Source organism: Peromyscus eremicus, chromosome 8a, assembly GCF_949786415.1.
Source record: "Peromyscus eremicus chromosome 8a, PerEre_H2_v1, whole genome shotgun sequence".
Taxonomy (NCBI): domain Eukaryota; kingdom Metazoa; phylum Chordata; class Mammalia; order Rodentia; family Cricetidae; genus Peromyscus; species Peromyscus eremicus.
This window is the reverse complement of record NC_081423.1, coordinates 76,707,087-76,720,054: the sequence shown is the minus strand read 5'-3', so window position 1 is coordinate 76,720,054 and position 12,968 is coordinate 76,707,087. Positions and strand designations below refer to the sequence as shown.

At 39.7% G+C, this 12,968-nt stretch overlaps 1 protein-coding gene across 15 annotated transcripts in view; it reads right to left on the bottom strand.

Annotated features, from left to right (window-relative positions):
• Positions 1 to 12,968, bottom strand: part of Mbtd1 (mbt domain containing 1) — a 68,259-nt gene that overhangs the window by 32,689 nt on the left and 22,602 nt on the right. For 8 of the 15 annotated variants that reach the window (XM_059271525.1, XM_059271522.1, XM_059271526.1 and 5 more), the window contains 4 exons: positions 10,725 to 10,924; positions 6,191 to 6,330; positions 4,729 to 4,852; positions 3,317 to 3,399 (listed from right to left, as the gene is read on the bottom strand). In XM_059271525.1, the coding sequence (XP_059127508.1) occupies positions 3,317 to 3,399; positions 4,729 to 4,852; positions 6,191 to 6,330; positions 10,725 to 10,878 (501 nt within the window). In that variant the 5' untranslated portion in view covers positions 10,879 to 10,924. The remainder of the gene's footprint in view (positions 1 to 3,316; positions 3,400 to 4,728; positions 4,853 to 6,190; positions 6,331 to 10,724; positions 10,925 to 12,968) is intronic. The other 7 variants (XM_059271518.1, XM_059271529.1, XM_059271521.1 and 4 more) reach the window with 5 other exon arrangements.

Below are 12,968 nucleotides of genomic sequence, written 5' to 3'. Positions count from 1 at the left end.
CCACTTGGTTTATCCTTCTGAGTGCTGGGATTACAGGTGTGTACCACCAATGCTTGACTCTAAGATAGATATTTTTATTTTAAATTATGTTTATGTATGTCTGTGGCTTTGTGTATGTGTATGTAGGTGCCCATGGAGGACATAGGCATCAGATCTCTGTGGAGCTGGAGTTACAGGCAGTTGTGAACCACTCAACAATGGGTACTGGGAACAGAACTTGAGTCCTGAAAGAGCAGTGTATGAGCTTAACTGCTGAGCTATCTCTCTAGTCTTACAACGTATGTTGTGGAACTTCATTTACAGAAATTTAAAGAATTTCATACTTGAAATATCTGACTGTTTTAAGTGTTGACAATAGGGTATTAGGACCCTTACTTGAGAAGAGGTTGGTTAAATTGGAGAATCCAGGCAGTCAGGATTCTGTTAACACATTCATAACTCCTATTTCAACCGGAACAGCTTTGCCTCTGCATCACATATTAGATGAGTATTTATAAATTAGGTTTGAAAAAGAATCTCTACCAGCAAGAAGGTTCCTATTTGACACCCAAGTGGGTTAGAGAGCAGACGTGGGTCTCTTAAGAAGAAAACCTGTTAGAGAATGTGTTAAGTCTTAGAGGCATGGTGCTATGAGACAGAGTCTTCTGCTCCCAGTAATTCCTGGTAAGAGACTTCCCACAGCCCAAGCCAGTAACTTCTCTTAGAGACAAGATAGAAAATGATCTCCAGGAGAAGACTGGAGTCAACTCTGAAGAATAAAATTGAGGTTAGCATGAGTTCTACCTCTTAAATCAAATGGCTTCACCTGAAATGTTGATCAAATCAATAGAGCAAATTCAGTGTACCAAGACAAAGCTTTTCCTTTCTGGTAAGGAGGAAGCAGTAAAGAAAGGTGAGTGGGCTGGCGGTGGTGGCACACACTTTTAATCCCAGCACTCCTGGGAGGCAGAGATAGGTGGATCTCTGTGAATTCAAGGCCAGCCTGGTCTATAGAGCGAGATTCAGGACAGGCACCAAAACTACACAAAACCCTGCCTTAAAAAAAAAAAAAAAAAAAAAAAAAGGTGAGCGGAACAGGGATGGGCTCCACATAACCGACAGATGCTTCATTTTGAGTGAGAAAGGAAGATGTCACATTATCCTTATTAATAAGTTAGCTGCTCCACTCTATGCCATAGAATATCCTTTACTGCTAGTCTTGAACTCACTATATAGCCAAGGCTAGCCTTGAACTCTTGGATCCTCCTGCTTCCACCTCCGAAGTGCTGGGATTATAAGTATATGCTACCATACCCAGATCTGAACTGAATTTTAAATTATAAAATAGGTCCTTTATTACTATCTCCAACCCCATTCAAATAGCTCCCCTTCACATAACCACAACTCTTAATTTAGTATTCATTTTTTCATTCCTTTCTGGAATTGTACTTATTTCCAAGGTAGAATTATCTGCCCTATGACCATTTCAATCTTAAAATAGCAAAGCTGTAAGCAAAATCAACCAACTTAATTATTTTAAGAGATGTACTCAACTTCATTCAGTGTAACTGTTCAAAGTTATGGACAGGAACTGAAATACACTTTCAGGACCTTGAATGCTATTTTTAAAACATTCTGGCTACTTATATAAAAAGGCTTGACCTAGTTTATGACATAAAACATTAAAAAGAAGATCTAAAGAAAGATGAAAGCCATTTAAAAAGAGACAACAGACAAGTGTGTCAGGAATCTGGGATGAAGACTTACTATGGAATTCTGAGCATCTCAGCACCACAGAGCAACACTGTGAGGACTGCGTTTGTGCTTTATGCTCTGCAGTGCTAAGTACAAGATCTGTGTGGCTGGGTAGGAGTCCTGTGAGTGACACTCCAGCTCTGCAGTTCTCTTTGTAGCTGTTGTACATAATGCAACCATGTATGTTACTCTGTTCTTCCCCAATATGTCTGTATTATCAACAGTATAGCATAAATCATCCACTTGACTCTCGGCTAAGCACCTAAAAGTTCCATTTTAGGTTCTCTTAGACGGCATGCCACAGACAAAGAGCTTAACATTTGTACATTAAAGGAAGAAAACCAACAAATTAATGCACTGGGCTTTAATATACATTTACACTAGAGAATTAATAAGCTAGTAAGAAAGTATGTGCAGTTTTGTTCACATGCTGTTATTTAATAAAACCCTTAGCAAAATGCTAAGTGAGAACAAAACTGCACTGATTTCTTTTCTGTTTATGTATGCACAGTAGACAGTCTTTAAATATCAATTAATCATGTCAGGTTAAGAAATGTTAGGGCAAATTACCAAAGATAAATCAAAGTGAAATAATATGATATTGACACATTGTTTTTACATCAAATGCTCTGAAAACAACACCTTTCAAACTGTTTTTAATGACACAGATCACTTACTCCAGCTCAAAAGAAAACATTCCTGTTGCTTCTTTGGTGTGTGATTTTACATTTGGAGGCAAAAACAGAACTAGAGGAAAGACACCTCTTTTAGAAATTACTTGTTCAAATCGCAAAGTTCTTGGGATGTGTTAGGCTGAGCCACATGACACTGCTAGCAGCCATCCAGTTTTGTTACAGAACTCCTCCTACATATTTCATGTTTCATATGATTTAACATGAAAACTGGCTGAGATAGAAATTTCTTTTCTTTCTTTCTTTGGGGGTTTCTCTTGTGTAGTTTTTTGGTGTCTGTCCTGGATCTCACTCTATAGACCAGGCCGGCCTCAAACTCACAGAGATCCGCCTGGCTCTGCCTCCCGAGTGCTGGGATTAAAGGTGTGCGCCACCGCCGCCCGGCGAGATACTAATTTTTATTGTTCAAAATCACTCATATTGCAACTAAAAAATACATTGGTGTTTTGCCTGCATGTATGTCAGAAGCCCTGGAACTGGAGTTACAGACAAGTGTGAGCTACCATGTGGGTGCTGGGAATTGAACCCTAGTCCTCTGGAAGAGCAGCTAGTTCTCTTAACTGTTGAGTCATTTCACCAGCCTGCAACTAAAAAAATTTTTTATGTTGGAGGCAAAACACAGGGCCTTCAATGATTTATGCAATCACTTTGCCACTGAGCTATAACACTTCAGAAGCCCTCAAAAAGGGCTTTTTTTTTGTTGGGCTAACATAAAGATTTTACTTGTAAAACACAAGTTATTTTTAACTATTAGGTATAATAATTAATAAAGGAGAAACATTTTTATTTATTGTATAACACAACCTTTCTAAGGATAAGATAATGAGGTGTTATGTTTCTTCAGATTTAATGTCACACATTTTATGGTAAGGGAGAAATTCCATACTCACATGTTTGAAACAGGTGACTGGAGCTGCTATGAAGCTATTGCTGTTGATGTAGTTACCCCAGCTGAAGCCTTCCACGGAGACTGCTGAAATAAAGGAAGCTTAGATATAATTCTCCAACATTTGATTTCCAAAAAAAGTGTTGTTTATTTAACATTTATTGGGGAACATGTGGGGGGCCCAGGGACTAAATTCAGGTTTCTAAACTTTTACCTGCTGAGCTACACCTTGCCAGCCCGTTGTTGTTGTTATTATGATTTTGTTGTTTTTCTTTCTTTCTTTTCTTTTCTTTTTTGGTTTTTCAAGACAAGGTTTCTCTGTGTCGCTTTGGAGCCTTTCCTGGAACTCACTCTGTAGACCAGGCTGGCCTCGAACTCACAGAGTTCCACCTGCCTCTGCCTTTTGAATGCTGGGATTAAAGGTGAGCACTACCACCCAGTCAGCTGTGGTAGTGCACTCCTTTAATCCCAGCACCTGGGAGACTCTGTAGACCAGGCAGGCAGTTTGCCAGCCTGGTCTATAGAGTGAGTTCCAGGATAGCCAGGGCTACACAGAGAGACCCTGTCTCAAAGAAACAAAAAACAAAAACAAAACAAACAAACAAACAAAAAAAACCCAACCAACCAACCAACAACAAAAAAACCAAACCCCAAAAGAACAAACCCAAAAAAGAAAGTTTTTGGTGAAAAATACTCAAAGCACTTGAGAGGTGATGGGGGGGGGGGGGGGAATCAGAGTCTTCTAGGGACACATAGTAAGACCCTCTTTTCAAAACCCATCATATATCTCATCATAACTTTTGCTTTTCCAAATAACATGAGCTTTTACTGGCTAAAACCCTTTTCTAAATACTTGCTACCAAAAGTATATTAGATTTCAGAGTTCCATGGATTTCCAGGCATTTGCATCGACTTTATTGGTGCTTAAATGGCACATATTTCAAAATATTTTCGATTTCAGATTTTCTTTTTTGGTAGTGCCAGGAATTGAATGAGGGCCTTGTGCATTAGGTGAGTACTCTACCACTAAACAAGTGCCTTCCCCAGATCAGAGTCTTCTAGCGACACATAGTAAGACCCTCTTTTTAAAACCTACTCTCATCATAACTTTTGTTTTCCCATAAAGATGAAAGAACTTGACCAAATAATATGAATATAAATATGAATAAATAATTTCCTATTTCTAATTGGGGATGTCCCAGTTGGATTTACAAACACATTACCACCACCATTAGAATGTCTTTGTGTGTCAATTACTCCCTTCTACAATCATTAACAACCAACCACTTGATACCAGGAAGCACACAGTCTTAATGTGCTAACAGAAAAAACATAGAGTCCAAATGCAACCAAAGGTTAAAATGCTATTACTTGAAACCAGTCAGATGAATAATATTTCTCTTTTATTACACTCACCAGAATTACCTGCTTTTGTCTTTGCTTGATTTTGCAAGGTAGCTTGATATTGAGCATAGGCAGCTAATTTAGCAACTAAAGGTTGTTTCTGAAGGACTTTTGCTTTCTTTGTTGGAGGCTTACCCTGAAACAAGAAAAGTTAAGTAAATAGAATTCTTCACCCCTCCACAACTGAAATTTAACATGATTGCATACTACTCATTCTGCTTAAATATTGAGGGTTTAGAAAATTATTAAAGCAGAGGAAACATACAAGGAATTTTAACATGAGAGTTTTTTCTTTTTGTTCTGCTACAATGTAGTTATCTAATATGGGCAGCAGAGCTGGCGCAGACTAAAACAGCAATATGCGAATTAATATGTTAATAAAATTATATCCCACAAAATGTTAAAATATAGGCTGTGGTGGATACTTGACCTCTTCTTAGAGTAGACAGAATCAGTGTTATTCACTCATGCAGCTGCGAAGCATTGCTACTGATATGGTAAGAGAAGACAATTGAATGTTCAAAGAGCAAGTGACTGAGGTTTATACCTTTAGTGCTAACGCAAAATGTCAATGACATAATGATCATGGCCAAATTCAGTGTGACAAACTGCCATCCATTTGGGTACAGACCACTGCTCAGGATAACTGTCTATCTGAAATATAGAAATACATCTAAGTGATGTATTTCCTTCATCTGAGATTTAAATAACTTCAGGGCTATGTAATGATCACAATAAGTTAAATGAGAGGAAAACTGTGACCATACAAAAGATAATTACAAAAATCAGTATTCTAATGCCTTAAGAAATTTTTAGATGGTACGGTAACAACTTAGTCAAGTAGTCAAGACTCCAGGGTTCTGTAGGTGCTAATATACATTTAAAAGATGATTTTCTTTTCATTTCATGGATGTTTTTAAAGAGGTGAGTTATATTAGCAAACATATTTGGTTAAGGTATCAAATTGGTTGCACTCAAAAGTACAAAGTTGAACTTGCCTATCACGCACAAAGCTGGGGTTTATCACCAGCAACAAAAATCCCAAGAACAAAGAACAAAAACCAAAATACAGCGCATGATGAGGAAAAAACAAACAAAAGAAAACAGAAAAACCCAAAATATGTCATTTTTACCAAAATGGTGATTCTACCTTGATATTAACTCAAGGAAACATTGGGGAGGGAGCATAAGAGAAAATGGCTATATTTTCTACATATAACAAGGTGTTTAATTGTACTTATGTGGTAAAAGGTCTTTTCAGTTGATTTATAAAGTTAATTTACAGCTCATTTTGGACAGCCTGTCTCCATCACATAAGATACTCCAATTTATATTACTTGTGGCTCATACATTTCCTACAAGTGTGGCTGTAAATCACTGGCCAGTTGGACAGAGGTGGAGTGCAGCGAACCACAGTCAGATGACAGGTAAGTGAAAGCCGTGGGAAACAGGAAGAATAAGAAGGTTTCTGTACCGTTACCTGAAGTCTGGCCAGAATGCTTGCCTTCTTAGAGTTTGACGAGTAACTTCGTGAACAGGAAACACTGCAGAAACGTTTTGTTTTAGAGTAAAAAGCGTCTCGTACACCGACCATCCCACACATCTCACAGGTAGCTAATTAATAAAATAAGAACATCAGTATGAAAGATCATACAGTAAAATCAAATCTCTCCACCTGTCTAGAGGTATTTAACTAAAAATCAGCAATGAGCTTTCTTCCCTCTCTTACACAAATGATAGAGAAAAGTTATAGACAGGACCTGTATGATGCCATGGTGGTAGTGGTGGTGGGGGTCTATAAAGTCTGAAAATTTCCTGAAGTCCTAAAGGCTTTAAAAAGGTGAAGAGGCATGTCTGTAACCCCAACACTGAGTGTGTGGAGATGGAGGGAGGGGGGGAAAGGAAAGAGGGAGGAAGGGAGAGACAGCGCGCGCACGTGCGTGCCCTTGTGAGAGTGAGCACGAACGATTGCTTTCAACTAATTTTCCTAATGCTTATTATGTGGTTGGCATTTTTGTATGTACTGATACATATATATATGATATATTATGAATTTCAGCTTTTAAAAGGATTATGAACAAAAGACTAAAAGAGTACAACATAATTGAGGATTAACAAAATTATAGCAAAAGCCTTTAAAATATTGCAAAGGTTGAAACCAAAAAAGAGCAAGTAGTTAGAAAAATTAAGAGGATTCTTTCAAATTATGTCCAGGGGACACAGAAGGATGGGGCAGGCTCCAAGTGTGAGGTAGAAGTCAGGGTAAGAGACAACTTAGCTTCTCATGGGCATTACATAGTGACCAATAGCCCAAAAGGCAGAATTACATAAACATATGTTACACAAACCAAAATTCAAAAAATTCAAACAGAGCTGGGCCTGGCTATGCAAGCAGGCCAAGTCACATGGATTGAGAGTTCAAGGTCTGCCTAGGCTACTGAATGAATTCAAGGGCAGTGTGGGTACCTAAGTAAAATCCTGTCTCAGTAAAAAGTGGGCTGGGATACAGCTCAGTGGCGGAGCACTAGCATGCATGAGGTCTAGGTTTAATCCTTAGTACTACCTAAGAGAGAGAGAAAATAAAACAAAAAAAAATCCATAGGTTAACATTCCACCCAAATGGTTAAATTGAAGACACCTGTAGCATAACCAGCACTTACAAATCCACGAGAAATGGAAACAAGACAGAACACCAAAACTACAAGACACTGTCAATGAATATACGCTGTCCCATTTGAGACAAAAAAGAATGGTTCTATAAAGATTCTAGATCATTAAGTCTGCCACAGTAGAGCTCTGTTTTGATCCTAGCATTTGGGAGGCAAAAGCAGGCCCTATCTCCACAGTGAGTTCTAGGCCAGCCTGGTCAACACCCTATCTCCCAACAAAACCAAACCAGTCAAGTGGACAATGAATCCTTGACAAGAATTATACAACATCAAACTACAATGTTCTTTTGTGAAAAGATTTCCACACTGGTAGGGCATCACCAAACTACAGCAAGAATAATTAACAATAGGAATTAAGCTGTATTTTTTTTTTGTTTTGCGACAGGGTCTCACTATGTAGCCCTGGTTGGCTTGGAATTCACTATGTAGTCTAGGCTGGCCTTAAACTCACAGAACTCTGCTTGCCTCTGCTTTCTAGGTGCTGGAATTAAAGGTACTACCACACCAAGTTCAATATTTCTAACAAAAGTTTTCATATTGCTTTGTTAACCATGACTGAGAAATGTCAGCTGGAGCAGAAAATACCTAGGAAATCCTTCTTTTCTGGTTTGTGGTGCTAGATTTAACACAGTTTCTTTCCATGCAAGGAAAGAACTCTACCCTGAGCCACATATCTAGCTTTCCCTAGGTACATGGTTTTTTGTTTTTTTGAGACATTGTCAAGTCTTGACTGCCCTGGGACTTGCTATGTAGACCAGGCTGGCCTCGACCTCAGAGAGATCCTCCTGCCTTTGTCTCCAGAGTGCTGAGATTAAAGGGGTACACCATCACCCCTGGTCCTAGGTACATTTTAATTGATTGGGCAATCTTTTTGTTTTGTTCCTCAGACAAAGGTCTCATATTATGTAGGCCAGGCTGGCTTCAAACTCTCAATCTGCCTGCTACAGCCTCTCAAGTGATAGGATTCTTGGATGAATCACCACAGATGACCCTGTGAGTTTTGGTAAATGAAGTTCTATGACAGTGTATGCATTATGCATGTGTGTGTGTGTGTGTGTGCGCCTGCTGCCTGAGTATGTGTGGAAGCCTGGAGTCAACTTCAGCTGTTGTTCCTTAGATGCCATCTACCTTGTTTTCTGGAGACAGTCTGGCTCACAGCTTGCCAAGTAGGTTAGGCTGACTTGCCAGGGAGCTCCAGGGATTCATCCGTCTCCACCACCCTAGTGCTGGCTGGGATTACGAGTGGACACTATCATACTTGGCTTTTTACATGTTATCTGGCGATCAAACACAGGTCCTCATGCTTATATAGCATGGACTTTACTGACTGAGCTATTGCCTCAAACACTGAAGTTGGTAAAATATTTGTTTCTGGGACAGCTTCCCTGTGTAGTCCAGGCTGGATCTTCCTGCTTTTTAGTCTCTTCAAGTGTTGCCACTACAGCCACTCTTAACTAAGCACAATTTTTTATATGGATTGCAGAACTATATACCAGGCTTACCACGTTCAGTTTCTTAGTTAAAAGACAGTAGTATGCACAAAATAGGATTATCACATCTGTAAATGATACATAGCTGAAAAATAAGATGACATAGTGTCCAACACTAGATGACAGAATTAAAAAAAAAATTTCTACGATCAAAGATCAGTAAGAAAGAGGCTTCTAAAAGAGATCAAAGCCCCAAATTGGTTTAGGTTGGTTTATATATGCCATAAAACAATAAAAGCCAGGCAGTGGTGGCGCACACCTTTAATCTCAGACTCAGGAGGCAGAGGAAGGTGGATCTCTGAGTTTGAGGCCAGCCTGGTCTACAGAGCGAGTTCCAGGGCTACACAGAGAAACCCTATTATCAAAAAACCAAAACCAAAACCCACCAAACAAAAGCAACAACAATCAAACAGTGAGCTGGCTCTGCAGGTGAAAGCACTTGCCAAGCAAGTGTGGCAAGCTGAACCGGATCTCTCACATGCACATACAGGTGGAAGAGAACTAACTACACACAGCTGTCTTTCTGATCTCTCCTAGTGTGCTATGGCATGTGCACCAACATATACACCTCCACCTTTCAACCTCACCTTCCAATTTAAAAAAGAGAAAAGAAAATGCTAGAAGAAATATCTATTATCTTAATTAAGCCCAGTATTATTTTAGAAAAAGCCAGTGACTTAACTGCAGTGTCCTGAAGAAGACAGCAAGGCTGAAATATCTTTTGGCCCCAGTCTAACCAGCCATTTGCTGGAAGTGTTTTGAGGATGGGGTGTTTTAGTGGGATTGATAATAGCATTAGGCAAATCAGGAAGAGCTGTTCCTATTAGCAAATAATCTGAATATTACCAAGAAAAATTGGCCAGGATATTGATGAGTGGAATTTCTCTGATACTAAAAGAAGCGGAGGAAATGAGTATGGTTAATTTACAGGCCTCAGAAATACACCAAAGTAAGTGGTCTAGTGTGGAGAGATGTCATTATAAAAAGACTAGAATATTCTGGCAGCTTGATTTAAAAAAAAAAAAAAAAGGGTCACTTTACACATGCACACACGCTTTTTTGTTTGTGATCCCAAGGATGGAACCTAGGGCATTGTGCATGCTAGGGAAGCATTACCTCTTGGCCCCTAATTTATCCTTAAAAGTAACATTAAGCCCAAATGAAAAAAGGCAAAATAGGATAATTCTGGCTCAAAATAAAGCATATTCTAGCGCTGAGAACCACTAAAAAAATGAGACCACTTTCTGTATAAGACAGGCAGCACCTTAGTATTGGAGGTGATAACTTATGTGCCAGGCATGGTGGGGCAAGTGAGGCAGGAATACTGTATCAAGTTCCAGGCCAGTCTGTGAGTCACAGCAACCTGTTCTGAAAACCAACCAACCAGCCCTCAACTGCCCCCTGACCCCCACAAATCTTGATGAATTGTCACCGAGAAGCCCTACCTCAAGTGTTTTTAAAACTCTACGATCTTTCCCACTTTCAGCTCTATAGGAGGGATAGTCATTAACTGAATTATGCCTGTGCTTTGCTGTTGTTCTACTTGCTTCCCACTAGAAGGTAGGATGGCAGAGATAAACTCTGCGATCTTATCTGGAACTCAGGAGTTTCAGGCTCCGTATCTTCAAATAATCCTTTGAAAGTGCTAAAGGAGACCAGGCATGGTGACATTGTTCATAATCCCAGCAAAAACAGGATGATTGTGAGTTCTTGACCAGTCTGGGCTCTACAGCAAGACACTGTCTAAAAATAAAGTAAAATAACCAAACCAACCTAACAAAAACATCAAATGAAAACACACCCTCAAACAAAACCCCCTCATGCAGCGGGTCAAAGTGTGGACACTCACCCATGCCAGATTTGCCATCTGGATATGTGTAGACTTGTCCATTATTTTTGATAATTGGGAGACTGGAAGGTAAAGGAGCAACTTCTTCCTCACTCTCCTCGGAGCTGGAGCTGCTGCTTGTGTCCTCACTGCAGCTGTCATAGCCGTCGAACATCCCGAACGAGTCCTCTTTTTCTCCTGGGCTGTGAAGAATGGTCTGTCTTTGTACAAGAAACCAGTGACACGTGACACAGTGCTCACAAGCCCTTCACACAAATTCTGCTACGTGGGACTTGACCATGAAATCTAGTGCTGAGAACAGATAATTTCTGTTTGTTTATTGGGTAAGGTCTCTTTGTTACAGCTCAGGTTGGCCTCAAACTCATGTGATCCTCCAACTTCAGTCTCCCAAGCTACAGGCCTAGCAGACGACATTATTTTATAATGAAATACTAAACACTATGGCAAAATGCACTTCTCTACTATGTGACACAAACTATGTGTACACTAACTAGTAAATTTAATGATGACAGAACTGAGACTGATGTAATGATTTGTGTATTTAATGACGCATGTCTCTCCTCCCCCCTAAAAATTTATATCAGAACTTTTATTTTAAAAAAGAGATATAGCTGGGTGGTTGTGGCGCACATTTTTAATCCCAGCAATGAAGCAGAGGCAGGTGGATCTCTGTGAATTCTAGGACAACTAGGGCTGTTACATAGAGAATTCCTGTCTCGGAAAAACAAAAGTACAAAAGAGAGACACAAGCATTATTTCTTTTCTTTTTTGTTTTTTCGAGATAGGGTTTCTCTGTGTAGCTCTGGCTGTCCTGGAACTCACTCTGTAGACCAGGCTGGCCTCAAACTCACTAAGATCTGCCTGTCTCTGCCTCCCAAGTGCTGGGATTAAAGGTGCGCACCACCATCACCTGGCTTCAAACATTCTTAATTTGCCTTTTATTTCTAAAATTCTGTGTTTCTTAAAAAAAAAAAATTATTTTTTAAGAAATGCACATGGGTGTTTTGTCTGCATGTATATTTGTGCACCAATTGTGTGCCGGGTACCCGTAAAGTCCAGAAGAGGTTGTTAGATCCCTGAAACTGGAGTTACAGATAGTTGTGAGCTGTCGTGTGGGTGATGGAAACTGAACCTGTGTCCTCTGCAAGAGCGTCAACCACTGAACCATCTTTCCAGCCCTCTTTCTTTCTTTTTTTTTTTTTTAGATTTTTATTTTTTTATTATGTATACAGTGTTCTGCCTGCACATATCCCTGCAGGCCAGAAGAGGGCACCAGATCTCATTACAGATGGTTGTGAGCCACCATGTGGTTGCTGGGAATTGAACTCATGACCTCTGGAAGAACAGCCAGTGCTCTTAACCGCTGAGCCATCTCTCCAGCCCCCCAGCCCTCTTTCTTAATTTGAGACAAAGTTTGCATGTTAAGGCTGGCCTCAATCCTCCTGACAGTCTGAGTGGCTGAGATTACACAGGTTTGTCTTCAGTGCCCAATTTAGTATGTCAGATCACATAATGTTATACCCTCAAAAATATTGACTTAGGAGCTTCCCTTGGAAAATTTTGCATGCACCAATAATGTTGCTACAACTCCCAGTCCCTTTATAGTACTCATCTATTGTTCTGAGCAACTTTTGGATAGTTTCATAAATTAAATCTATCTTCAAAGAGTCAAAATTTGATACTATTGGAATATTTGAAAAGAAGAAATCAGACTCTAAAGGCAATTCCAAAAGAAAAGTTTTGTTAATTTACCCTGATGAGGTAGGTGGTAGAGAATGGGCTAATTTTCATTTGATAGTGTGGTGCTATGAACACAGAATTCTGACCAACATGCCAATATTACCTGAGAACTTGAGTTTTTTCTTAGCCACCCAACAACTACTTATCAAACACCTGTGTACCTCACTGTACCTGTGTACACAGCAGATAGTGTTCTTATAAATGGTGTCATGGACTGAGAGATGGAACAGTTATGCGGCAACAGAATAACAAAGATGGGGCTGGCAACATATTCAATGGTGATTCACCCTCAGTGAAGTGTTGCATAGCACTTTCTTCTGGAGATAAGGTCCTCCTTTTGGGAAGGAAGCCTGTTAAGACACAGGATGTTCTAAAGGGGAGGTAAAATGTCATCTTTTAGGGAAATTCCTTAAGCTCAGGAAGTAAGCAACTCAAAGGCTGCAGGAAATCCCTGAAACTGACGAGATACACTAGATGCCTCCTCCCTAAGCATCTAAGTACTAA